At 39.7% G+C, this 27899-nt stretch overlaps 1 protein-coding gene across 2 annotated transcripts in view; it reads left to right on the top strand.

Annotated features, from left to right (window-relative positions):
- KITLG (KIT ligand) overlaps positions 1-27899 on the top strand; it is a 95034-nt gene that overhangs the window by 10693 nt on the left and 56442 nt on the right. For both annotated transcript variants that reach the window (XM_061125564.1, XM_061125555.1), the window contains exon 2: positions 27781-27894. In XM_061125564.1, coding sequence (XP_060981547.1) covers positions 27781-27894 — 114 coding nt within the window. The remainder of the gene's footprint in view (positions 1-27780; positions 27895-27899) is intronic.

Genomic DNA, 27899 nt, shown 5'->3' with positions numbered 1-27899 from the left:
CTGAACCTCAGTTTCCCCATCTGCCAAAAGCGACAGCAGTACATTTCTCAAAGGTGGTTGTGAAAATTACGTGAAATAATCCACAAAAAGTCCTAAGTCCAGTGTCAGGCACCTAGGGAATCCTAAGTAAATATTCACAGTATTCATTAACATTAAGCAAATGATATATATTTATATTAAACAGATGGCTTCCTTGGTGGCTCAGTGGTAAAGAATCTGCCTGCCAATGCAGGAGATATATGTTCAATCCCTGGGTCGGGAAGATCCCCGGGAGAAGGGAATGGCAACCCACTCCAGTATTCTTGCCTGGGAAATCCCATGGACAGAGGAGCCTGGCAGGCTACAATCCATGGGGTCACTAAGAGTCGGACGTGACTTAGTGACTAAACCACCACCACAACCGAGCTTATCAATACCAATGAAGCCTTATGTTTTAAAGTGACTTTCACTGCAAAATCTCCATTGTCAGAATGAAACAGAAAGTCGAAGCAATTTATCCAAATACCTCAGGCCTGAAATTCACTTTAGTCCTAAATAATTGTTTTCATTCCCTACTCTAACCAAAAAACTGAAGAAGAGCTAAATGCGTATAATTATAGTTGCAAGATAGTTTACCTAGAGCAAAGTTACTTCTTTCTATCGTGTGTCCAAGGTCACAGTGCTAGCACGTGGTGGAGCTGGCCTAGGAACCAGGTCTGGAACCAGAGCCTGCATTCCTAAGCCCTATGCTGTACCTGGAATTGGGGGTACAGACCATGAGTCCTTCCCCTGAACTGGTGAGTGATCTCCTTTCCCTCTCTGGGAGGAGCAGTTGTTTTCTGCATCAACAGAAATATATAGCCACTCCTTGAGGGAAAGGAAAGAGTGTGGATTTTGTGTCAAAAGCACCTAGGTTTTACCTCTAGCTCTTGATTCTAGCTTTCAAAGGGATCTTAGGCAAATTATTTAACTTGGCTTAGCCTACTCTTAAACTGAATTTCCTCTCTTGTAAAGTGGAATAATACTTTGCAGCTTTTTAACCTAAAAATAGTGTTGTATATCTGCTTTCTGATTGTCACTCACAGAATTGTACTGTAATAAAAAAGTGCTTTTCAGACTGAACACATGTTTTCCCACTGTAGTATTAAGCACTAAATTGTGATTGTGTAAGTGTTTGATTCATTGGCCTCATCAGACACTCAAAGGAGCATGGACTTTGGAGTTAGAATGAGGCTTAAGTCCTTAGTCTTGTTATTCACCAAGACCCACTTTCTTTCTCTGAGCCTCAATGTTCCTGTCTGTATAATGGAATGGTAAAGGTAATAATATATAGTTGGAAGAATACAAAGATTACATGAGATAATGTATGGAAATTGGCTGACCCAGAACTGATGTTCAGTGAGTGGTATCTCTAATCTTTAGGGACTGGAATATGCCAGCAGACAGATCCGTATGGATCAGTCTGCTCTGCCTCTTGCTCCACTTGTGTGACAGCTATAATTATTTAAACCTGTTGTCACTGAAAAGCAGAAAAGCAAAGAGAGATTATGGGAAATGGGCTTGTGTAACCGTGAACCGAGACTAGTAAGGGTCTGGATGTGGGTCAGCCTCCTGCTTTGAAAGCAAGGATGCTGACGCACGTCTTGACTGCATCACCAGTTGTAGTGAGACAGAGACAGACAGTTGTGAGACAGAGACAGTTAATAGAGCAGTCCTCCTCACACTGTGCTGTTCTATTCAGAGGCCTACAGTCATGCTATTATTCTAAGCCCTGAGTAATGAGTAAGTCCAACTTTCTAAATAATGAAAGTTTTGAGTTTATTAATGTCTCCCAAAATGAGCCTCACACTCATATAATATGTATTAATAGCTTTGGAGATGCATAGATATGGAGTCACCTCTTCAAATTGGAATGTCTTTGAACCGCTTAATTCTTCTAACATTCTGACTTTCTCATTTGTAAGATGACATTTATAATAATGTTTAACTCATCAGGTGGTTTTGAGGATTAAAGGAGCATGAGAAGGGCTGGCTGTTCCATGCCAGATACCCAGGAAACCTAGGTAAATGCTAGCTGCTTTCGAGCAAAATTCATTTTTGTATTCAGTTGGTTGCGTTTTTTTGGTTTTTGTCTGCATATATTGACTTTGCATGGGTGTAGGATCAACAGTTTGGGGATGTTTGCATTATAAACTCAGGTTTTATTTTCTTGTGGGTGATGGTGTTTTAGAGTTTAAGGGCTTGATTGTCGAGGTTAATCTTCAAGTAAGTGTATCAATCAAGACCAGACGCAAGTTACTTTTATCAGTCCATTATTTCAGGTAAACAAGCATTCCCTTCTTGGAAAGAACATTAAACTGTTATGTTCCTTTTGATGGAGTACTGACTTGTGGAAGACAGAAAACGGCTCCTATTTTCCAACATTGCATAATCTGAAGACTGTTTCTAGAGGCTTCTTAATTGAATCTTTGACTCTCACGACTTCAACAATTAAGTTATCAATCCAGAGAAGCGTGAAATAACTTTGGGCTCAATTCAGAGTAGGCTTTAACATAACAACTTGAGGCAAGACTCCAGTGAAACTCAAAAGCAAAAAGATCTCTTTTAAATGTTGGGGGGAAAAAAAAAAGTATGTCCATTCTTTCAAGGCCCAAAGGAGAATGGGACTGAATCATTGATATGTGTGTTATTTTTATAAGTTGTTTAAGAGGAGAGTTAGATTATAAAGGGGCTTTTTGTATCTTTCCTTGAAAATGTGTGCCCTGCCACAAGCACTTTACTGACTGCACAAGAACCCACATCCTAAATTCAGCCCTATGGTGTTGATGTAGAGTTGGTCCCTCTGACGGCATCCATTTCGTAACTCAACGAAATGATGAGTGAATTCTGTAATGTTAAAGATTCTCTGTAATGCACACAGTCTAGAGTATTAAAGAAGTCTGATCATGTGGCTGCCCTGGTTAAAGTCCTCCACTGACTTTATATTACCTGCAGGATAAAGTCCAAACCCTCAACACACTGTACAGGATTCTCTGTGATTTGGCTGTTGCTTATTTCCACTGCTCCCTCAGTGGTAAATTTCATGCCAGTGTCACCTAACCAACAAAACAGTGATATACTCCATGCTGCACTTGGTCTTGAAAGCCCCCGCTCTTCATCCTCCAGTTCATCTACCTGAAATGGTTCTTCTTCTCAGAAGCCCTCCCTGAAGTCTGTTGCCCTTCTTCCTTGCCTCCACTCCCCCTGTATTTAGTGATCTTACCCCATGCTTCTATAGCATTAAATATATATATATAAAACAATATAACAAAATTTTCTTATTTACCTGTCTACTTGGCTAAACTGGTTCATGTTAATATCCCCAGCTAGTGGTACAACACCAAAATCTTAAGGTTTTTGGAACCAAACTATGAGTGAATGAATCACATCAGTTGTGTCTTTTACTGAATCTTTGACTATAGTATTCTAAGCATGGGTCAGACTGCTTATCAGTTTAATACCTACTGACCTCAGTTGACACATGGGGTGGTACCACGGAGGGCGATTTGGAAGGTAGGAGGAAGTCATGCATTGATGTCATACCTGGGAAATGCATATAACCGTGCATGCAGTACCACTTGGCACAGACATACGTTGTTCAAATGTACTTCTGTTTGGAGAGAGAAGTGGGTCACTTGGGGTTGTAGAAGAAGGTAGAAACTCTGGATTAAAAAAAGAGTTGGGTGGGTCAAGTTGCTGGCCATCTTTAAGGAAATAACACACTAGGTTGAGTAGCAGGTTGAGATGGTGCTGGCTAATTCAAGATTATACAGGGTCTAAGAGCCAGAAGGGATTCTGGGAGATGATACTGCCGCTGATAATGATGAAGAAAATGCTGATTCTCATTTGGTGTGTCGGGTCCTGACCTAAGCGTGCCGCATACTTTGATCTGCACTAATCTCTCCACTTATGAGTCTGGTGATGTGATCCCTTCCATTTACAGAACAGGAATAGGTAGGTTGTGCAAGTTGCTCAGCATCTTGCAACTAGTTAGTCTTAAACCCAGTCTGTTTGCTTGGCATTAGTATTGCTGGCATTTTCTCTTTTTGCTTAGGTGAGATGTTTTGCTTGATACATGATGATGAATAAGACTGTCATAAATAGAATAAATGAAATTCTTTCCAGCTTACCCACATTCAAGAAGCTTCCTTTCATATTTTCTTTCCACAGTTTGTGTTGGTTAACGGTTAGCCAGTGCAGTAGACAAGGGAAGGATGTTGTGCGGCTTTACATACTGGTGTGTGTAATCTCTATCAAGAAAGTGATGAAAGAAATATGAGACAATAGACAATATGAGAACTTTAGATGGTCAAACCTAAGTGATATTTGTGGACTTAAGATTGATGTGGTTAAGGAATTTAGCAAAAATGATGTTTCAGTACAAAGGATCAAAGATGTCTTTAAGTGTGCAGGAAGAAAGTTGGAGAAGGATTTACCATGAAGTGACATTTTCAAATTTTATCTGTGATTATAAGCTACCATCTTAGTGACCCAAGGCAATGATACCACTTATAACACGGAGTTCTTACAGACAAAAGTATTTTGACGCCAAGTTTTCAAAAGTTCTGAAGTTGTTAAAGTTATGCAACCTATAGCATGCCCTAGTTTTGCTTTTTTTTTTTTTTTTTGTCTAATCAGGTAAGCTGCTTGGTTTGGGGTGTAGAACTGAAAGATTAGCATTTCTGAAACCTGTAAAAACTTTTTAAGTTTTGGATAATGCTACATTATAAGGAGCAACATCTACCTCCTGTCTCCATTTACAAACAAAAGCTCCAAAAAGTACCATAATGAGAAGGGGAGATGACACAAAATTTAACAATAAAGTTGACATGCAGAATGGCTTGTGCAGATTTGGCACTCGAATCATACGGCAGCTGAAGCATATCTTTGAAATTTCATTTAGTTGGATACACGGCCCTATCTTCATTTTCTGAGGAATTGGATTCCCATTCTTTCCTGTATAGTGAGAGAATCTCTTTGCTCTCCAAGCGTGCTCCATGTTTATATGTGTCCCTCCATCCACTTTTGATTCCTCAGCAAAACAGCTGCTTTGAAAAAAGTCCAAAGAACAGTCTTGCAATGGATACTCACTCATCTTCTTTCCTGACCCATGGAGAAATCCCTTTCTTTCTTTTTTTCCCTCAAGGGTTTTTTTTAGAGTTAAGGCTTACGGGTTTAAAGTACATTTTCCATATTCTTCTTTTGTCCTATTATACAAGGAAACTTAATTGATCATCTCCCAGGTCATCTCTGAGAAAGAATTTCAGAACACAAAATAGTTGATATTTGCTTTGAAGATTGTTAACTGATAACCTTTTAAAAGCTAGTAATAATAAAAAGTGTGTGATGCCACTCCTCACATCCTGGTACATTGTTTGAAAAGTCTTTTCCTTTTTTATTTCTGTCCGACATCTTCCTTTCTCTAGTGAGTTTTAAGTCTCTTCCTACATAGTCATATTATAGAGAATGCTAAGCACACCTCTATGGATATCTTGGTGAAAAATTGCAATAAAAGAGCTTGCCGTGTAGTCATGCTTATTAGCATGAAACTGTCTATTTTGGAGGGGAGGTGGTGAGGGCACTGTCATCTGAGTCCCCTCCTGTGTAGTCTGGCATGCAACTTTCTGCTTCTTGCAAACAAGTCTTACAAGAGGGAAATGGTGATATTATGCCTGTGTTGCTCTGAAGAAAAGGTAGTTGTTTTTATTTTTGAGTCAAACTTAGGAATAGGTCTGATGACATAAAAAAAGTCATTTAGTTCTGTGAGTTTTTTTTTTTCTTTTTGCCTGCTTCAGTAGGGATGACAGAGTCAACCAGTGCTTTGGGAAAAGATAAGATTAGCATTTAAAAGCTTAACCTATGTCATCACTTCGAACTTGCCGGCTCCCTAGTGAAATCATATTCCCTGCATGTTTTTCCCAGTGCAGAGCCACCATGAATAATTTTTTATGAATGACTGCTTTAGAAATTGTGATGGATTGCAGCTCCCTGGGGAAACAGGGAGAAATTTATAGATGCATCTTATACTGAATTCTAAATAAGAGTTTAGAATTGTACACTTCTTACATACTTCCACTGAACTTACTATAGGAAAGTGTCTGCATTCCAGGTCTTTTTTTTTTTTTTTAATGCCCTTATGAGTCAATAAAGGAAAGTAACTGCACGTGATACTCATCTAGTTCCTTTAGAAAGGGAATTGGGATTTTATAGGCAGGTCAGCACTTTGGGAATACTGTCACATTTTGACCAAATCTGCCAGTAAAAACATTTTCCACTGGTTGTTTATTAAAAACAGTTTATTTAGCATTTAGCAGAACACTGTGCTAGAGGCTAGTGCTACAGTAGTGAACAAAACACATCATTCCTGCTTTTCATGGGGTTTACAGTATAGCCTCCGTTTTATATCCTTATTTTCCATTTTCATGGGGCTAGAGAAGTATTTAAAGGTACAAAGAAAATGGTTTAAGTTCAAACTGAAAAAGCATTTAGCTGATGTTGCATTTTGGATCATTAAGAAAATGTTGCAGCATTCATATGTGTCATCATGAGGGTTTGGCAGTTACTGGACAGTGGTTCATGCCCAGTGGATGAGCAAATCTGTTTCATTTATCCTTCATTCATTGGTTTATTTTATTCATGTTATTGAGAAGCTCCTCTGTATTTAGCAGTGCTCTACTCACCCTGGCCAAAACAGTGAGGGACGAAAGTGCCTGCCTTATGGGGCTTAAACTCAGGAGCTAGGAGACAGGTAACAAGCATGCTAAGTCGCTTCAGTTGTGTCCAACTTTGTGTGACCCCATGAACTGTAGGCCGCCAGGCTACTCTGTCCATGGGGATTCTCCAGGCAAGAGTACTTGGGGTGGGTTGCCATTCCCTTCTCCAGGGGATAACAAGCCTGCCTGGTGGGCAAGGTCAGTTTCGTGTGAATAAGGACACCATCTGCTAAGGATTGAATCAGACACTATCCTGGCTTTACCTGTGCCTCATTTCACATACCTGAGTTTATTCTCTATGCAAACAATTTAGAGTGTGTTCCCACCAGGTCTGTACTATATAAAAAAGAATTTGATGGTAGGAGTACTTGAGTAGTTCAAGGTGCTCGAGATAAGAATGATGAACAACAATAATAGTGTCTTCATCCTCACCCCATTTTCCCACTTGTTAGAAGGAATGGGGATAAGAATAAATGAATTGGGCCATCAAGACAGTTTTCTCATAATTTCTGATGAAAAGTGCTTCAGTGGGAATAAAACTGTGATCTGAGAGTGCTGGAGCTGCTTAAGGCAGGTCACCTGGGAAGGTTTTTCCCAGAAGGTGATATCTGAACTGAATCCTGAATGATCAGAAAGCTTTGCCTCATTCACAGCGCAAGAGGGAGAAAGCTTGCAACAGTGGTGCAACAGCTTAAGGCAGAAATATGTCCCCGGTGTTTAAGGACCAGAAAGGAGGCCAGTGGAGCTGGAGTATAGTGAGGGGAGAGGCATGGTGAGACTGGGCATAGAGCAGGACAAGTCTGTGTTAAATAGGGCCTTGGAGACCTTGGTAGCAATGTGGATTTTATCATAAATGTAATGGAAAGGTATTCCGAGGTTGTAAGCAAGTGGTGGTGATTTGCATTGCCTGAAGACCACAGTCTTGTGAGTAGCAGGCTTGGAAGCAAAGGAGGCTATTTAGGAGGTCCTTGGAGTCTTCCAGGCAGGAGTGATGGAGCTGGGCATAAGTGTTGTGCTCTAAGATGTGATGGAGGGAAGTGAGTATTTTGCTGGTAGAACTAACAGGACTTGACAGAGTTGATGTGGAACTAGGGGAATGGGAAGGATCAAGGATAGTGCTCAGGGCTGTGGCTGGATCCGCCAGGCTTCAGGTCTGGAAATGACATTACCGGGGATGCTTGTTCTAGGTGTGGTTGGAAAGACAGCACTGAGAACCACAGTAGTGGACATTTAGGAGGGTGAGCTAGCTCTGAGATACTCCATACCAAGTGCATTTGTAACTTTAGTCCTCAAGAAGCTTGTGAAGTGAGTTCCGTTATTAGGTCCATGTTACAGTGAGGAAACTAAAGCAGAGAAAGATATCTTTCCAAAGGCCACGAGGCAAGTCTGTGGCAGAGTAGAGATTAAATCTAGAGCAGCTTGATTGTAGAATCACTGCCTCCCAGCCCCCCAACTTTATATCTGTTCTCTGTGCCTGAGTAAACACACTCTGTTTTCTAAAACCATCTTGGATTATTACTGAAGCTGAAGTTGACTTTTGAAACTCTACTATTCAGGTTAACATTCACCTATTGCCCAAACAATTTCGTCTCACTTTTGCTCCAGGTGGAGATGAGCCTGTCGACTCTGGGAGAGCTGATCCTGAATCTAAGCTCAGGGGTCAGTTTCACAACCTCTTTTTATCATCTTGCTGTGCTGATCGTTAATCTATGGGGAAGGTGGAAAATGAACGGGATTGTGACATCCACTGTTAGTATAGTTTTTAATTTAAAAGTCAACAGTTAAAAAACCAGGAGTAAAAAAAAAAAAAACCAGGAGTAATGATAAAATAACTACAGGTGTACCTTCTTTTATTGTGCTTCCTAGATATTGCTTTTTTTTTTTTTTTTAAACAAACTGAAGGCTTATGGCCTCCCTGCCTGGACCATGGCTTTCAGCATCACTTTTCCAATAGCACTTGCTCACTTTATGTCTCTGTCACAGCTTTTTGCATTATTTCAAACTTTTTCATTATTATAGTATGGTGATCTGTGATCAGTGTTGTTTCATGTGACTTCTTTGACTTACTGAAGGCTCAGATGATAGGCAGCATATTTAAACAATATTTTCTAATTAAGTTCTATACATTATTTTAGATGTAAGGCTATTGTGCACTTAATAGATGACGGCATAGTGTAAATACAACTTTTGTGTATAATGGGAAACCAGTGTTATTAGTGTGACTTGCTTGCTTTATTGCAGTGGTCTAGAACTGACCTTAAATCCAAGATATGCCAGTATAGCTTTAACGGGCTTCCCAGGTGGTACAGTGGTAAAGAGTTTGCCTACCAATACAGGAGATACGGGTCCAATCCCTGGGTTGGGAAGATCCCCTGGAGAAGGAAATGGCAACCCACCCCAGTATTCTTGCCTGGGTAATCCCATGACAGAGGAGCCTGGCAGGCTACAGTCTGTCGGGAAGCAAAGAGCTGGACGTGACTGAGCGTGCACACATGCATAGCTTTAACAGTCGTGTCTCAGTCTACCATGTGCCAGGCCCTTTGTATAACAGCTTTATGTAACGCTGTCTTCTGATTAATCTTTTCAAATATCCAAAGAAATGTTATCACCATGAGAAAACCAAAAGGAACCTCAGAGTTTCCATCATTTGTTGACGTTTGCAGCATGTAAGTGACAGAGTCAGGATTTGAATTTATATCTTACTTTGTTGATTTTCTTCTTTTCTAAACATCATCTCATCTCTTTCATAAGCAGTGAACCTGTAGCTGAAATATATTGTTACCAGAGGAACATGTCCTGGGCATGTCAAAAGTAGATGCTTTGCTGGGCTTCAGGTGGTAGAATTACCAGAGGAATGTGTTTTAGGCATGCCATAGATACATGATTGCGGGGCTCAGGTGGTAGAATTGCATTAACAGTCTCATGAATTGCCAACCAAAAACTGCCTTTAAAAGAAAAAAATTAAATGATTCTTATTTTACAATTTGAATTTTGAAATATTAATGGAAAATTCCTAAGGAGAGTTTACACTGACCTTTATGAGAAATAAATGCTCAGTAACTTAAATGTTTCTCTCCTAGCATTGCTTGGGGTCTGGTTGCAGGCAATACAATCTACTCTAGCTAGTTTAAACATTAAGGGATATATTAAAGTATATTTGATGGCTTATGAAACCACTGGAAGGGCTAGAAGAACAGGTTGAGCTTTCAGAACACTCCCACACCCAGAACCCAGTTAAGTCCAAGGCAGCCTGTGAGGCAGCTACATACAGCCAGTGCGGTCCAGCCAGGACTGCTCCCGAGGGCAGGCTCTCCCTGCTGCCTCCACCACCTCTCAGCAAAATGCATGCCCAGCATCCATCCAGCTTCTCTTCTCCCGGCTTTTCTTTCCATATCAAATCCTACACAGTTGTGCCTGACTGATAAAACCTAAGTCACATCTGCAACCGTCGCTAACTGCAAAGGAGTCCAAGACATGAAAATTTTAATTTTGCAGTCACTACAATACAGAAGAATATGGTCAGAGAGAGCGGGAATAGGAATTAAGGCTCAATTGACAGTCTCCTCTACACTCACTATATTTAACTCTTCTTTTTTCAAGTTCCTCTAAATCAGGAGTATCTAACATGTAACCCTGGAACCAAATGCAACTTCACATACCTTTTCAGACATTTTCATTTTCTCTAATGATATAGCACTCATGAGCTAGTGCAGCCTAAAATGGGATGTCTCGGACTTCAGAGAGTATCTAAGAATCTTGTTAAAAGTACACATTTCTGAGATGGACCCTCGGAAATTTGGATTCCACATGATGCCCAGGAACCTGCATTCTAAATAAACACCCCCAGATGATTATACTTTGATCTAAACATATGAGAGTAATTCCCCTTTTTTCAGTTGGGGCACCTTTCATGAAAGTGGGGGCAACATTTCAACAGTTTATTCCGTTCAGCCACAGGCATTTGGTATGTCCAGCACACATTGCATAATCAGGGAAGCTCATGCAGTGACCTTTGCAAATCTGGCTTGTCATCTGATGTGATGGAGAAAATGATCAAGATTGTGAGTGTTCTTTAAGCTCATGCCTTTGACCTCCTGGTTTTGGTGCTATTTGGAGTAGTTCCAGCAGAGTATAAAGATTTAGTTTATTTGTAGTCCAAAAACTCAGGTGGGGAAAAAAAGAAACTTTGTCAGAGATTTCCTGAGCTGCCTTCCTCAGATTGAATCTTCTTAAAATTAAAAGGGCCTGTGAGACCAAACTTGTCACACTCCCAATAGCTGATATGACAAGACCTCTGAGCCCTTTTAATTACAGCCAAAGGGGGCGGGAAACACAAGAAGTTTTTAGGAAACTCAGGCATTCGATCCAAATTCAGTGCGTGGAATCAGAGAGCAACTGGAGCCCATGCTCATTTTCCATCCCTGAATTGTTTGGAGTTCAAAAGATTGTACAGATTTTACAGAACTTTTGATTTACAGGAGATCATAGTTTCAGAAGTGAGTCACATAGATGGAAGAAGATAAATTATGATTTAGGTTTTGTAACTGTTTTTGGAAAGCTACAAACCCTCAGAATGTATGCCATGGTGATTCAATTTTAAGAGCAATTAATTAACATAATAGTGAATACTGCCATCCCTAAAGAATCAGTGCTTGTAAAGTGCTGAATTTTTGAGTATGTGGATTTCAGAACTGTCACAATTTCTCTTTCTTGCAATATTCCTATACTTTCCAACGCTGAGGGCCTGTTGCTTTTATTAAAAAACAAGCAAAAAAACAAAAACAAAAAAACACTGATAGCAAAAAAGAATTGGCAACAGATGTGTAATTCTAGGTTCAACATTGAGCTAGCACCCACTGGTTTTCTAGACCAGTTTGGTTTGTTACATATCCTCTTCCTCTTAATATTGATTAGAATTAGGTCACCAGCTAGCATCTCTATAAAATACATCCTTTCTCTCTGCATTGATGTAACTTCTGAAGACCTATATTTATGAATAGCAGTGACCTATCTATTACCATTGTTTGGAATGAAATCTCCACTGCTGTACAAAGCTTATTCTATCACATGTGCTTCTGTTAAAAGTAATGACAGTAAAACTTGAACACCTAGCCCCTAGATTCTAGCCTGGGGTAGAAGTCCTTTGTAGATATTTTCATACAGGGGCAAAGTCTCTGAGCTAACTTGGTTCTCATTAACCACAGGGGAGTTCTCTATGCTCAGGCTATTTAAGGTGGAAGAAGGCTTAGTTACTCATTTTAGCCTATTATTTTTCTTTTTAAGATTTTTATTTTTTTGATGTGGGCCATTTTAAAAACCTTTATTGAATTTGTTACAGTATTGCTTCTGTTTTATGATTTGGTTATTTGGCCTTGAGGTATGTGAGATCTTAGCTGCCTGACCAGGATTCAAAACTGCACTCCCTGCAGGGGAAGGTGAAGTCTTAACCACTGGACCCCTAGAGAAGTCCAACCCCATTCTTATAGAGGTACCTTTTCTCATCTACCAAGACTAGAGTTGACTTTCTAGCCATTCCAGACCTTAGCCACTCTCTGTTGTGGTAAGCCCTTGAAATTTCCTCATTCTCACTGACCCCTCTGGTCCATCTTCCATGGTCTCCCTCCATGGAAACAGCCCTCATCACGGTCAGTTCCATTAGGTCCTCTTCCAACAACCAACCGGTTGACATCTTTTAGTGCTTGTTTTATTGATTATATTCTCCCTTTTGTACTTTTTTCCTCTATTGGCCAGGGTACCCCCAAAGCAACTAATATGCATCTCATTTCTATTTGACTTCTCATTCTCTCATCTCCTATGTAGCTAATTCTTTCTCTTATATGGGGTATTCTCCAGGGTTTTGGGTGATAACTTCCAATCCCCAGCTGCCACTTCTGATGGAACTAGCACCACTTCTGCCTCAGTTACCTGTGGAAGTCATTTGTGACTCCCTCCCTTACACCCCACACTTTCTTTCTGCCTACTTCCACATCCTCTTGAACTTGTCTGTTTCTCTATTCCCACTGCCCCTTGTGAGTTAAGGGCCTCCTCCGGTGGCCTCTGGATGACTCCATTGACCTTTTAACTGACCTCCTGCCCCAGGCTTCTTGCTTGCCCCCCTCCACCCCATGTATCCTTTATTCTAATTACTGACAAAGTTTTCAAAAATAAATCAGATCTGGATACTCCTTGCTGAAAATCCAGCAGGAGATCCCCATTGCCTTTAAGATAAAATCAAATCAATTAGCGAAACTGGGAGGGCCTCTGCCTATCTTTCTACCCTTGTCTATTGTTGCGTATTCCTTGACACTCATTTTTCATTCAGTCATAAACATGAAGATCTATGAAAATGCCTCTTTCACTTCTGTAGGCACCTGCTACTTTGGTTTCTCTGTCACAGGTCTTTGACCTGGCTACCTTCCTCTCACATTTGAAAAAGAGGACTCCTCCCAGAAGCTATCACTGAGCCCTTCCTATACTCTCCCATCCCGAAGTCAGGTTTATTGGGCTCTCTGGGCCCTTCCTCTCTTAGATGCTCTGTCATTTAGTTATGTTCGACAAGAGCTTGAGCTCCTGGAGGCCATGACCATATCTTCTGTATCGTTACCTTCTGAACTTATCAGGTACTCTATGGATCTGATGATGAATAAGTAGCTCTTCTTAGAAGTCTGAAGGCACTCAATTTTGTTTTTATCAGAAGGAACAGCTTATCACTTCATTTTCTGGGCTCTCCCCTCCCTCTAGCTATGCAATTTTTTAAGTTATGGCAAGCATAACCTGATTTACCCGCATTCCTTGTCTACCCAGCCTAGTCATAATTTGAGATTGTTGTTTCACTTAGAAATTGATGCAGTTAAAGAGACCTGTATGCTGTCCACAGCACAGGCATTGTGAAGTGAAGGTTGCTCAGTTGTGTCTGACTCTTTGCGACCCCATGGACTATACAATCCGTGGAATTCTCCAGGCCACAATACTGGAGTGGGTAGCCCTTCCCTTCTCCAGGGCGTCTTCCCAACCCAGGGATTGAATCCAGATCTCCCACATTGCAGGCGGATTCTCTACCAGCTGGGCCACAAGGGAAGCCTGAGAATACTGGAGTGGGTAGCTTATCCCTTCTCCAGAGGATCTTCCTGACCCAGGAATCAAACTGGGATCTCTTGCATTGCAGGTGGATTCTTTAACCAACTGAGCTGTGAGGGAAGCCATAGTAAATAAAACTTAATTGTTCATCAGATATAACAATTAAGTTGTTTGAGCAAACTCCCAGAGCTGGTGAATGACAGGGAGGCATGCTGCAGTCCATGGGTTTGCAAAGAGTTGGACATGACTTAGTGACTCAACAACAACAGAAGTTTTACTAACTGGCCCAGTGTTTTTCTTTCCAGTGTAGTGTAGGTCTTGGTTTAAACTGGGTGGAGGCATACAGATGGCCTGCTGCTGCTAAGTCACTTCAGTCGTGTCTGACTCTGTGCGCCCATAGACAGCAGCCCACCAGGCTCCCCTGTCCCTGGTATTCTCCAGGCAAGAACACTGGAGTGGGTTGCCATTTGCTTCTCCAACAGATGGCCTACAGACACATAAATGATGCAACATATCACTAATTATTAGGGAACTGTAAATCAAAACTACAATGAGGTATCACCTCACACTGGTCAGAATGGCAATCATCAAAAAGTCTACAAATCATAAATGCTGGAGAGGGTGTGGAGAAAACGGAGCTCTCCTACATTCTTGGTGGAAATCTAAATTGGTATATCCACTATGGAGAACAGTATGGAGGTTCTCAAAAAAACTAGAGTTGCCATATGATCCTGCAATCCCACTCCTGGGCAAATATCCAGAGTAAATGATAATTCAAAAAGATACATGCACCCCAGTGTTCATTACAGCACTATTTATAAGAGCCAACAACCCAAATGTCCTAAATATCCACCAGCAGATGAATGGATAAAGAAGATGTGATACATATATACAATGGAATATCACTCAGCCGTGAAGAAGAATGACATAAAGGCATTTATAGCAAAGGTTTAAAGATTTTCATAGTAAGTGAAGTAAGTAAGGGCTTATCCTAGTGGCTCAGCAGTAAAGAATCTGCTCGTCAATGCAGGAGACACAAGAGATGTGGGTTTGATCCCTGGGTCAGGAAGATACCCTGGAGAAGGAAATTGGAACCTGCTCCAGTATTCTTGCCTGGAAAATTCCAGGGACAGGAGATCCTGGCAGGCTACAGTCCATGGGGGTGCAAAGAGTTGGACAAAATTGAGCATGCATACATGCACATTACTGTATATAAAATATAGTATGCACATAAAATATGGTATATAGAATGCACATTTCTATATATAAAATAGGTAAACTCGACCTACTATATAGCATAGGAAGCTATATTTAATCTTATAATAAAGAATGGAAAAGAATATACATATTCAACTGAATTACTTTGCTGTCTACCTAAAACATTGTAAATCAACTATACTTCAATAAAATTAAAAGAATAAACTTGGTTTCAGGGGTTTACTAGCAGAGTGGCCATAAACAAATTACTTAATCTCACTGAATCATGTTTTACTTACTTACAAAATGGGGTAGTAATAATCTGCCTGGTTGATGAGAAGGTCATATGAAATATTGCAGATTGCAATGTGTGGCCCTTCGTAGGAGTCAATACATGTGAGTCATTTTCCCTTTTAAATAGTATTTACATATAAAGTATGAACATATAGTATATGAACATACATATACATATATGAACTGTCACAGGGCGTTTCTCCTCCCACCCCCATTTTTTCCTATAGATTATCTTGAAGTCCTTAAATTCTCCTTTTACTTTAAAACCATTGTCTGCCTTTTTCTATTAAGCAGTTCCCTTCAGAATGTTCAGGTTTTGTTATAAGAGCGTTCTTACCCATATTTCAAAATATTCTACTTCACAAAAAAGACCTGCATTGAGAGAGAGAGAAGAGTGAATATCTTTATAGGATTTTAATGGACCAACTTGGACTTCAAGCTGGTTTGGGTTTCACTTAACTGGCCTGTTAACATCTCCTTTCCTGATAAGGGTAAAAACAACCAATCTGCTGTTTCTTTTGCCCCTTTGAGATTACTAGACAATCACTAAGGAAGAATTTGAGCCTGTGTAGGATGCTTCTGTATTTTCTTTATAATGTTGGATGGTAAAATCTTGAGCAATAAAAAATCTGAAGGAAGAAGTCATACAGAACTAAATGGTTATTCACTGATTGACAATCTGCTGTTGCTTTAGGTAAAGATTATTTTGGGAGGATATGGTTTGTATGACCTCAGAAAATCTGAACTCAGGACTCATTTCTATACCTGTATCTTGGTAACTTGCTTTCCTGGCTCTGGGTGGCTGAGCCAGTTGGCTGTCTTCCAAAGCACATTTGGGCTACAAGGGAACTGCCTGCTTGGCTAGCTGGCAGGCGAGATTAAAGAGGAGATGAATGTTGTTTCTGGCAGCAGCTGCTGTTTTGTTCGGGGCAGTCCTAATACCATTCTGTAGTTCTCTGCATAAAGAAAAAGGCTACACAGACGCCCTGCTTACCTTTTCGACTTTGAAAAGTCTGTAATGTGGACCCTGGCAATGCATATTTTAAAACCACTTCTCACATGCATAGAAAAGTTTGTTTTTTTTCCAAGTTTAGAGAATTAGAATCTTCTGGTTTCCCGAACAGCATATGTTGCCCTGATGTTCTTGGTCTGCATGCATGTTAATTTCTACTAAAGGAAAGGAGTCTGCAACCTGACTTCTATGTAATAACACATGCTCAGATCAAGTAGATAGTTTGCTTTAGGAGGCTTTGCAGCTCCTTTTTCTGGCTTGTGGCTTTTTATTGTAAGGAAGGCTGTTTTGCTTCGGAAGAATTGATGAATGGGTGAATAGTCCACTTAGAGTCTCTTGAGATTGGTTCTCAACAAAAACGAGATTTAGATAACACCTTTGCTTTAGGGGTCTCCAGCCCAGCCTCATCTTCCTGTAAATTTTCCCTTTTAAAGTTCCTTTTCAGTTCTCTCTGCCACTGTTAAAACCTGCTCCCAGAAAAAGACCCGCTATATCTTGTCATTCACAATTGAATGTGAATTTTAGTCACTGTTACCTCCCTCTATTAGTACTGTTTCTACTGAATGTTTTAGTTCTAACAGTGCCTGAAGATTTCTCACTTTTCATAATGTAAATAAGCTGAGGGTTCTTTTAACTATGAAAGGGTTATTGGAATTTTGTGTGCTGTGGGGAGGACGTGGGGGACACTTTTGACGCATGCCTCCAAATTAAAAAAAAAAAAAATCTAGAAATGGCCGACAATAAGATTAGTTTAATGTGTCTATGCAGTGAAAGGTTATCATGAAATGAGGGGTTATCATACAATGAGCGTGACCTAGAGAGAAAAGTTGTACAGTGCTAAAACAAAGTAGCCAAAGAAAAATGTCATCTGCAGAAGCAGAGTGTTAGGAAAAAACAGCGAGATGATTACCCAAGCCAAAAAGATACATTGTAGAACTGAAGTCACAAATGAGGGACATTTTGCTTCAACTTTCTATCTCCATAGGGTGTGTGTGTACACACCTGCCCACGCGTTCAGGCACCCGCATACCCTCCTTGGAGTTTCCAGAAGTTAGAGAAAGAGGAAGGGAGAGAAAACAAAGATAAATATTTTGTCGATGTATTGGAACACCTCACTTCATTGGAAGTCAATTGTCTGTTAACTCAAGCTACTCTCAACACAGCTGAGAACTAAGAAATAAATTCAGAAAGCCATCTGACACCCAAGTCAGTGTCACAATACCTGTGCACTAAAGATCAGGCTCTTCGTTCTTGCAGGATTGATTCTATAAAGTCCTTTCTTGGACTCTTATTTGTATGGTTTTGAAGCAGTTGTTTCCCTGACTTCCTAGACGATGCAAAACCTACAGGGCACACAACAAATCACAGCACGTGTGGTTTGGAAAGTTTTCGTTTGATTCTCACCAGCACTCCGTGAACATGGAGGCAAAAATGATTCTCATTGTAGACACTGATAAACAGATACTCAGAAGGATTCACTGGCTTGTTTGAAGTCACACAGTGAGGGGCTCAGAGGTTTTTCTGGATCCACCTTCTGTACCCTACCATCACACTACAAGTTTTCAAAAGCGTGAACCTTTTTTCTTTCTTGTCCTTGGAAACCTTTGTTCAAACAAAGTCTTACCCGGAAGCATGAACAAATAGAAAAGAAAAAAAAAAAAGCTGAGCTGCTTGCTTAGGGCAAGCATCGGGGGCCCAGAATTCTGGTGAGGCAGTATATTTTCCTTACCAGGAACAACTTGAACATTGCATAGTGCTGCATTCATTGCTTAATTCATCCAGAAAGTAAATTTATTGAGCTTTGATTTATTTTTCTACTGCTGTTGGAACATATATGATCACCAGTTTAGTGACCTAAAACAATACAGATTTATGATATTATGGTTTGGAGATTCAGAAGTCCAAAATGGGACTTACTGGGCTAAAAGCAAGGTGAGACCCTGTGCTTTCTTGAAGTCTGTAAGGGAGACTCTTTCCTTGCCTTTTATCAGCTTCTATCCTAGCCTCTTACTTCCATCTTCAATGTCAGCAGTGGCAGGTCAAGTCCTGGTCGTGTCCCATCTTGCTGACCCTTCTTCCATCATTGCATCTCTTTGACCAGCTGGAAAGGTTCTCAGTTTGTGAAGACCAGTATGGTTAGGTTGGATTTAGAGAATTGAGGATAATCTCTAGGTCCTTTGCTTAGTTACATCTGCAGAGTCCATTTTGCCATATAAGGCAATATATTCGCAAATTCCAGGAATTAGGACATGGCCATCTTTTTGCCATTATTCTGTCTACCATAAGTACTGCCCTGCCCCATCCATAGGACGTGTGTTGTATTTGCCATGGAGACTACAAGAGGCTAGATACGGGCATATTAACAGTAAAACTATGTTGCAAATCATTACCTGATGACATGGAAGAAATAGGTAAATTAAGACACAAACCAACAAAACTAAAAATAAAATTGAAAAGCAGTCATTCAAACAAGTACAGTAATTTGGAGCTCCTTGGAGAAGGGCAGTCACAACTACATAACCAAAACACTTTCTTCCCCCTAGCTTTATTGAGGTTATTGTTCAGTTGCCCGGTCGTGTCCGACTCTGCAACCTCATGGACTGCAGCACGCCAGGCTTCCCTGTCCTTCTCCATCTCCCAGAGTTTGCTCAAACTCATATCCATTGAGTCAACGATGCCATCCAAACATCTTTTCCTCTGTCGTCCCCTTCTACTGCCTTCAATCTTTCCCAGCATCAGGGTCTTTACCAATGAGTCAGCTCTTCGCATCAGGTGGCCTGAGTATTGGAGCTTCAGCATCCGTCCTTCCAATGAATATTCAGGGTTGATTTCCTTTAGGATTGACTGGTTTGATCTCCTTCCTGTCCAAGGGATTCTCAAGAGTCTTCTCCAACAGCACAGTTCAAAAGCGTCAGTTCTTTGGCACACAACCTTTTTTATTGGCCAGCTGTCACACCCATCCATACCTGACCACTGGAAAGACCATATCTTTGACTATACAGACCTTTGTGGGCAAAGTAATGTCTCTGCTTTTTAATACGCTGCCTAGGTTTGACATAGCTTTCCTGCCAAGAAGCAATCATCTTCTAATTTCATGACTGCACTCACCATCCACAGTGCTTTTAGAACCCAAGAAGAGAAAATCTGTCACTGCTTCCACCTCTTCCCTTTCTGTTTGCCATGAAGTGATGGGGCTGATGCCATGATCTTAGTTTTTTTTAATATTGAGTTTTAAGCCAGCTTTTCATGCTCCTCTTTCACCCTCCTCAAGAGGCTCTTTAGTTCCTCTTTGCTTTCTGCCATAAGGGTGGTGTCATCTGCATATCTGAGGTTATTGATATTTCTCCTGGCAATCTTGATTCCAGCTTGTGCTTCATCCAACCCAGCATTCCACATGATGTACTCTGCATATAAGTTAAATAAGCAGGGTGACAATATACAGCCTTGATGTACTCCTTGCCCAATTTGAAACCAGTCTGTTTTTCCATGTCTGGTTCTAACTGTTGCTCCTTGACCCGCATACAGGTTTCTTAGTAGGCAGGTAAGGTGGTCTGGTATTCCCATCTCTTTAGAATTTTCCACGGTTTGTTGTGATTTACACAGTCACAGAAGCAGAGATCAAATTGCCAACATCCTTTGGATCATAGAAACAGCTAGAGAATTCCAGAAAAACATCTACTTCTGCTTCATTGACTACACTAAATCCTTTGACTATAGATCACAGCAAACTGGAAAATTTATTGAGGTATAACTGACAAATAAAATTGTGTATATTTAAGGTGTATGATGGGATGTTTTGATATATGAATACATTGTGAGATGATGAGTACAGTCAGACTGTCTACAGTTACCCATGTGTATATGTGTGTGTATGTCTGTGTGTGTGATGAGTACACTTGAGATCTACTTAGAAACTTTCAAGTAAACAATACAGTATTATTAGCTGTAGACAAAGTGCTGTACATTAGGCCTTCAGAACTTATAAATGAAAGTTTGTAACCTTTAATCAATATCTCCCCATTTTCCTCCACCCCCAGCCACCTTTCTGTTCTACTCTTTGTTACTATGAGTTCAACATTTTTTTTTTTTTGATTCCACATATACGTGAGATCATATATTTGTCTTTCTGTGTCTGGCTTATTTCATTTAGTCTTTCCTTTATTTGATGAGAATGAATCATCAAAGGAAAGCAAAGTTTAATATTTCTAGTCACTGTTTAGGAAATCAGGGAAGTATGTGTACTATATATTAGAATAATTTCTGCATAGAATAATATGGAAAAAAATACTTTTTAAAGAAGTAAGCTCCTCATTTCAACCCTCTCCCAAAAATACTGATAGGGAGCTATTACTACTGCTGTGCAGAATGCTCAATACATTCTACCCTGACTGCTCCTCCGTCCTAATCTTTAGTTATGCCTGAGTGAATGATTGACTTTTATGAAAGATGAATACTCATCAGTAGCAAAGTACATGACCCTTGAAGAACATGAGTGTGAACTGCATGGGTCCACTTATATGTGGATATTTTTCAATAGTAAATACTGAGGCACTACACAGTCTCAGATTGGTTGAATCCCTGGGTGCTGAGGAGCCAGGGATAGGGTGGGCTGACTATAAATTATACATGGATGACTGCTGCATTGCTCAAGGGCCACTGTACATGCAATATCAAATTACAATTTCAGTGTCACAGCTTTAACATAGTGCTTCATGAAATATGTTTCTCAGAGATACTTGTTTTTTATTTTTTTTAATTTATTTTATTAAAGTACAGTTGTTTTGCTATGTTGTGTTAATTTCCAGTGTGCAGCAAAGTGATTCAGTTACACTCATACATTCTTTTTCATGTTTTTTTTCCATTATAGTTTATCCCAGGATATTGAATATAGTTCTTTGTGCTATTGAGTAGGATCTTGTTTATCCATCCTATGTATGATAGATTGCACCTGCTAATCCCAAACTTCCACTCATTCCTTCCCCACCTCCCCTCACCTTTGGCCACAACTACTATGTCTGTGGGTCTGTTTCTGTTTCGTAGGTAAGTTCATTTGTGTTGTATTTTAGATTCCAGATGTAAGTGATATCATATGGTGTTTGGCTTTCTCTGACTTACTTCGCTTAGTATGATAATCTCTAGGTCTACTCATGTTGTTTAAATGGCATTGTTTCATTCTATTTTATGGCTAGTATGCCTTTCCATATGTGTATCACATGTTTACCTGTTTATCTGTTGAGGGACATAGGTTGTTTCCATAGCTGGGCTATTGTAAATCGTGGTACAGTGAACACTGGGAGGCCTGTATCTTTTCCAATTATAGTTTTCTCATGATATATGTTCAAGAGCGGGATTGTGGGATCATATGGGAAATGTATCTTTAGTTTTTTTGAAGATTCTCCATACTGTTTTCCATAGTGGCTGCACCAATTTACATTCTCTCAGGAATATTGGAGTGTATTAACAGATTTAAGTTTAGTCCTACCCAAATAGACTCTAATAAATTGAGCAAAGTCATCTTTACAGATGTTTGTATATAGTTGGCAAAGTCATCTTTACAGATGTTTGTATATAGTTGATCCAGAAGAAATTGCTGCCCTGGTGAAATTACTTTGCAATTGTTATAGAAGTCTGTGTTAATATATATTTTTAAACCATCAAAAACATATAAAATTATAAAATTAAAAGTTCTGAAAAATGTAAAATACTCAGCTTTGAGTTGGAAACAAGCTTGTCTTCATATGTATTATATTTAAATAATTATTGAAGTCTTTGAGAGATGGTGTCAGAGTCCTCATCAATGATGTAACAGCTTCCTGGGAGTGTTATGAGTATGAGATGGTGAAGAGGACAGGATTTCAAACTGGACACACTTGAGTTTTCATTCTGGTCTCACCACAAAGTGAAAGTGAAAGTCACTCAGTAGTGTCCGACTCTTTGTGACCCTATGGACTATACAGTCAATGGGATTCTCCAGGCCAGAATACTGGAGTGGGTAGCCTATCCCTTCTCCAGGGGATCTTCCTGACCCAGGAATCAAATCAGGATCTCCTGGATTGCAGTCAGATTCTTTACCAGCTTAGCTGTCAGGGAAGCCCTCACCATGTAGAAGTCACTGAATTTCTCTTTATCTTGGTTTCTTCATCTTCAAAATTAAGATAGATAAATCTTAAATTTTGTTTGTGATCAGTTGGACAAAATGTTTGGTGCCCAGTAAATATTCAGCAAGTGAAAGCTGTATTCACTGCTGCTCAGAAAGCAGCAGCATTTGTGCACACATTCAGACATCCTGCCTGGTGGTACTGATGACCTACAGTATATACTCGATTCAGGGCCAGGCCCTCTGTTTGAGGCCTGGCTCTCACCCCCTCCTGTCCTCAGGAGCATTGCTCCAATGTACCTTTCTTCTGATCTACAGTGCCAGTTGTATCTCCTTCTGGATTATCCCCATGGGTATACAGACATCCTGGTATTTCTACCATCTTACAAATAAAAGTCTCCCCCCCATCCCAAACTAATTCTTCACCAACTACATTCTCACTTTGTTTTTATTTCCTTGGTCATTTATTTATTTGCTGTCCTTTGAAAGACACCTCTTTTTAAAAAGCTATCTGTATGTACTGCTTCTAATCGCTCACCCCTCACTTTCAAATCTGTTCCTCGCTGGCCTTTTCCAAACCGTTTCAATAAATGCTCTTGTTAATGTCACCAGTGACCTCTGTGCTGCTAAATTCAGGGATCAGTTCTCAGTCCTCATCTTCCTTGATCTATTATGAGTATTTGACGTAGTTCATAGTTTGACCTCTTTAAGGTACTTTTACTTTTTCTGTTTTTTTTTTTTTTTAACTTGGGTTCCTCCTCCTCCTCCTCCACTGGCTCTCTCTCAGGCTCCTTTCTATGTTCTAAATCTTTTTCCAGACCTCTTAAGGTTGGAGCACCGTAGGACCCAGTTATTTGTTCCTTTTTCTATTTGTATTCACTCCTTTGATGGCCTCATCCACTCTTGTGCTTAAAATTCCATTTATGTATCAAAGGGTGTCATATTTTTATATCCAGCCCAAACTACCCTCCTCAATCCAGATTCAAATATCCTGACCTACTTTCATCACTGGGATATCTCAAAGACATCTCAAACTGAGGACATTCAAAACTTTACTCCTGATCTGACCCCCCAAACCTTCTCTACCCCTCAGCCAGCCCCATATTGATAACTTGATGGCAACACTGTCCATTTAGTTGCTCAGACCAGAATCCTTGGACTCATCCTTGACTCTGAGCTAACCACCTCAAGCAGTACTCTGCGACAATCCTTTCTTGCTTGGATTACAGCAGTATCCCCAAATTGGTCTTCCTGTTTCTATTCTTACCACAGCAATCAGAAGTGATCTTTTTTAAATTTTTGTTTTAGGGGAAGAATTTATATTTTTAGAGCAGTTCATAGCAAAATTAAAGGTACAGAGGCTTCCCCAATGCCCCTTACCCCCCCACACACAGGGCCTCCCCCATTATCAATAATCTCCCACCAGAGTGGTGCATTTGTTACAGCTGATGGACTTATATTGATACACCTTAATCACCCAGAGCCCATAGTCTATGCTAGGGTTTACTCTTGGTGGTGTATCTCCTGTGAGTTTAAACAAACATATAATTATATGTATTCACAATTATCATATAGAGTGCTTTCACTGCATTAGAAATCCTCTGTGCTCTGTCTGTGGGCTTCCCAGGTGGCTGAGTGGTAAAAGGAAAATCTGCCTACTAATGCAAGAGACATGAATTTGATCCCTGGGTTGGGAAGATCTCCTGGAGAAGAAAATGGCAACCCACGCCAGTATCCTTGCCTGGAGAATCCCATGGACAGAGCAGCCTGGTGGGCTACAGTCCATAGGGTCGCACAGAGTCGGCCACAGCTGAGCACACACGCATGCATGCCCTGTCTGTGCATGCCTCCCGCTCCAACCCCTGGCAACACGGATCTTTTTACTGTTTGCATAGTTTTGCCCTTTCTGGAATGACAGAGGAGTTGGAATCAAATGGTGTAGAGCCTTTTCATCTTGGCTTCTTCACTTTGTAATATGCATTTATTTCCTCTATGTCTTTTCATGGCTTCATAGCTCATTTCTTTTTAGTGCTGAGTAAAAGTCCATTGCCCAGATATACCACGGTTTATTCATCTGTTCACCTGCTGAAGGACATTCTGGTTGTTTCCAAGTTTTGGCAGTTTTGAATAAGCTGCTATAGAAATCAGAAAGCAGTATATATCAGTAAGATATATATTTTCAGCTCCTTGGGACAGGACCAAGGAGCATGATTGCTGGATCATATGGTAAGTGTATGTTCAGTTTTGTAAGAAACAACCAGTTTTTTTTTTTACTATTGTTATATAATATCTCATCTGGCTCCTATGCTCAAAATCCTGCAACGAATCCCACTTGGTTCACAGTAAATGTCAAAAATCCAGATGAGTATAAAAGACCCTACATGATCTCACCTGTTCTGTTTGACATCATCTTCATTGCTCCCTGCTTTAATCTCACATGCATGCGTGTATGCTAAGTTGCTTCAGTCCTGTTCAACTCTTTGCAACCCTATGGGCTGTAGCCCTCCCAGATCCTCTGTCCATGGGATTCTCCTGCTGCTAGTAGAGAAGAGTGGGCATTATCAGCCCAGTCCCTCTACTGAGATCTTTTCATGGCACACTTTTGACATACTATATAATCTGGTTATTTACCAGTTTTATTGGTTATGGTCTGCCTTCTCTCACTAGAAGCTAAGCTTCATGAGGACAGGGATTTCTTCTTTTTCTTTTCTTTTTTTTTTTTTTACTAATATATCCCCAGCATCTAGAACAGTGCCCAGCACACAGTAGCACTGGGTGCTTAATAAATATTTGCTGAATGAATGAGTGAACAAATGCTTGTGGAGTGTTTCTTCAGTGTCAGGCATAAGACATGGTAAAGAGAAATCAACAGAATTTCTGCCCTTGTATTTCTTTTTTCTTCATTCAGTCTTACTGAGATATAATTGACATATCCCCTATATAAGTTGTACAGCATAATGATTTGACTTACATACATCATGCAGTGATGACCGTATTAAGATTAGTGAACATCTGTCATCTCATATAGATACAAAATTAAAGAAGCAGAAATTTTTTTTCCTTGTGATAAGAACTCTTGGCATTTACTCTCAAACAGCCTTCATATATAACATAGAGCAGTGTTAATTATATTTATCATGTTATACACTACATCCCTAGTAGTGATTTATCTTTTGACTGAAAGTTGGTACCTTTTGATCACCTTTATTGAATTCCTCCCCCCATCCCTGTGCCTTTATATTTCTTACAGCCTAGAATATGAATAAGGTTATTAGAGATTGGCCCTTTATAGAGATCCTTAGGGAAGATTCCAAAGTCAGATCATGAAAGAGGGTGTTGAAGAAATATATTCAAGGGAGGGTTAGATTTTAGCAGTGACAGTATGAGAGAAACTTTGAGTTTAAGCATTGTATTTACATACATGAAGGGAGACTCTTAGAGGAGATGTTATGTGTTGGGATTGTCCAAAAAGCAGAATCCCCCAAACAAATAATTTACACCAGCAGTTTCCAACCTTTTCAGCACCAGGGCCCAGTTTCATGGAAGACAGTTTTTCCACGGGCCAGGGTAGAGATGGGGATGGTTTTGGGATGACTCAAGCATATTACATGTATTGTGCATGTTATTTCTATTATTTATTACTCAGATAATAGTAATTCTCTTTATTCTCTTCAGATCATCAGGCATTAGATCCCAGAGGTTAGGGACCCCTGATGTACACAATTTAGTCTTTATTTTGGCCCAAGGGAGAAAAGCAGGATCCCACCAAGCTCAAAGTAGCCTTAAACAAAATTAAGCAGGATTACTGTTAATGATTACCTATGATCATCTATGTAATCATAGATTACAATGGTAAAACAATGAAGGGATTTTAGTTTTGTTTACACTACATTATTATCTATGTAGGTAGCATTGTAGTCTTAGAAATTTTAGTAAATGATAATTGTAACTTGGTCCAGTATAATATCTATTAAGCTGGCAGATATTAACTGAAAATAATAATTCAGTTCCATTTAATACATGGCTGGTTGCATAATAAGTAGGAAAGATTTCTAGCCATGTGCAGATGGGCCTTTGTGTAATTTTAAGATGCCATAGATGAATGTTAACTCATAAAAGAATTCTCACATTTTAAAATATCATCACATCTCCATGCCTTTGCTCCTATTGTTTATTTTTCCTGGAATGCTCATCCCTTCTCTGTCAACTCTTGCAAATTCCTTCTCTGTCCACCAGAATCCAGTTGGAGTCACATATTTTCTGTGGCTTTTCTTGGCACTGCCTTTCTGCCATGAATTCTCTCCCTTAAGATTAGTTGATTAATTGCTTCCTCCTCTGGGTTCCCAAAACATTTATCACAGGGTGTGGGTGTTACTTAGTTCCCTGAATCTGCATTTCAGGGGAGTCTTAACACCTTTGTTTCTCTGGCTGGCTCGGTCTCTGTCTCATAGAAGTTCAATAAAATAGGTATCAAATTTGAAGCATTAGACTCTTTTTTAACCTTGATCACTGATTCATCCAGCAAATATTTAGCAAGAGCTTTTTATATTCCAGGTGCTGTTATGTCTTATAAAGATACTGAGGGGAAAAAAAATAGATGCCCCAATTTTTAGAAATATAAAACATAGGGTAATAAGGAAAAGTAAGCCATGCATAAAAGTAACTATTTAACATGGTTGAAAGAGTTATTTGGAAAGAGAGGTAGCGTGTGTGTGTGTGTGTGTGTGTGTGTGTGTGTGTGTGATTACTTCATGCTGGTGTTCAAAAATGTCTTCTCATTGACTAAGAAAATATTTTTCCTTGTTAAATTGCTAAAAAAATTGTGATTCAAAACAATGATTCTTTTGATGTCTCACAAGTTAGATTAAATTCTTTCCTAGATCTAAATATCTCTCCCTCACTTTAACTGGGTGTTCTAGTAGGTTATTGGGTTAAAGCAATGCTCAGAGTTTTGCTGTTACTTGCCAAACAGTCTACATTTAAAGTAGAGAAAATTTTTTTTGGTGCCTTAAGGCACAAATTTTATACATTCCCTAGTTTTTAGAAAATAGCTTAAGTGATAAATTCTTTTCGTGTTGCTACAAGTTCATTTCTAATTGCCATTGGGAAATTGCCCATAGACAGCTTTTGACAAAAGTTAACGATACTATCATTGAAATGAAAAATCCAAACTGTATTTTAACTGAGAATTTTTAAGAAATTTGGTTAGCATAGTTTGTGTGTAAGGCATTTAATTGTATTTAAGCCAGTAGCATTAAAAGAAAAAAAAAATTCTTTTTTCCACATTAAGGCAGAAAATGTTAGTTGTTAATACTTTGAGTGATTATGGATATTTACTGATGGTCACCAGCATTTTTTCTCTTTCCATTTAGACTTGGATTATCACTTGCATTTATCTTCAACTGCTCCTATTTAATCCTCTCGTCCACACTCAAGGGATCTGCGGGAGCCGTGTGACTGATGATGTGAAAGACGTTACAAAATTGGTAAG

The sequence above is a fragment of the Dama dama genome, chromosome 3, assembly GCF_033118175.1.
Source record: "Dama dama isolate Ldn47 chromosome 3, ASM3311817v1, whole genome shotgun sequence".
In the NCBI taxonomy this organism is placed as follows: Eukaryota; Metazoa; Chordata; class Mammalia; order Artiodactyla; family Cervidae; genus Dama; species Dama dama.
The sequence above is the reverse complement of the archived record's forward strand: the minus strand, read 5'-3'. Positions and strand labels throughout refer to the sequence as shown.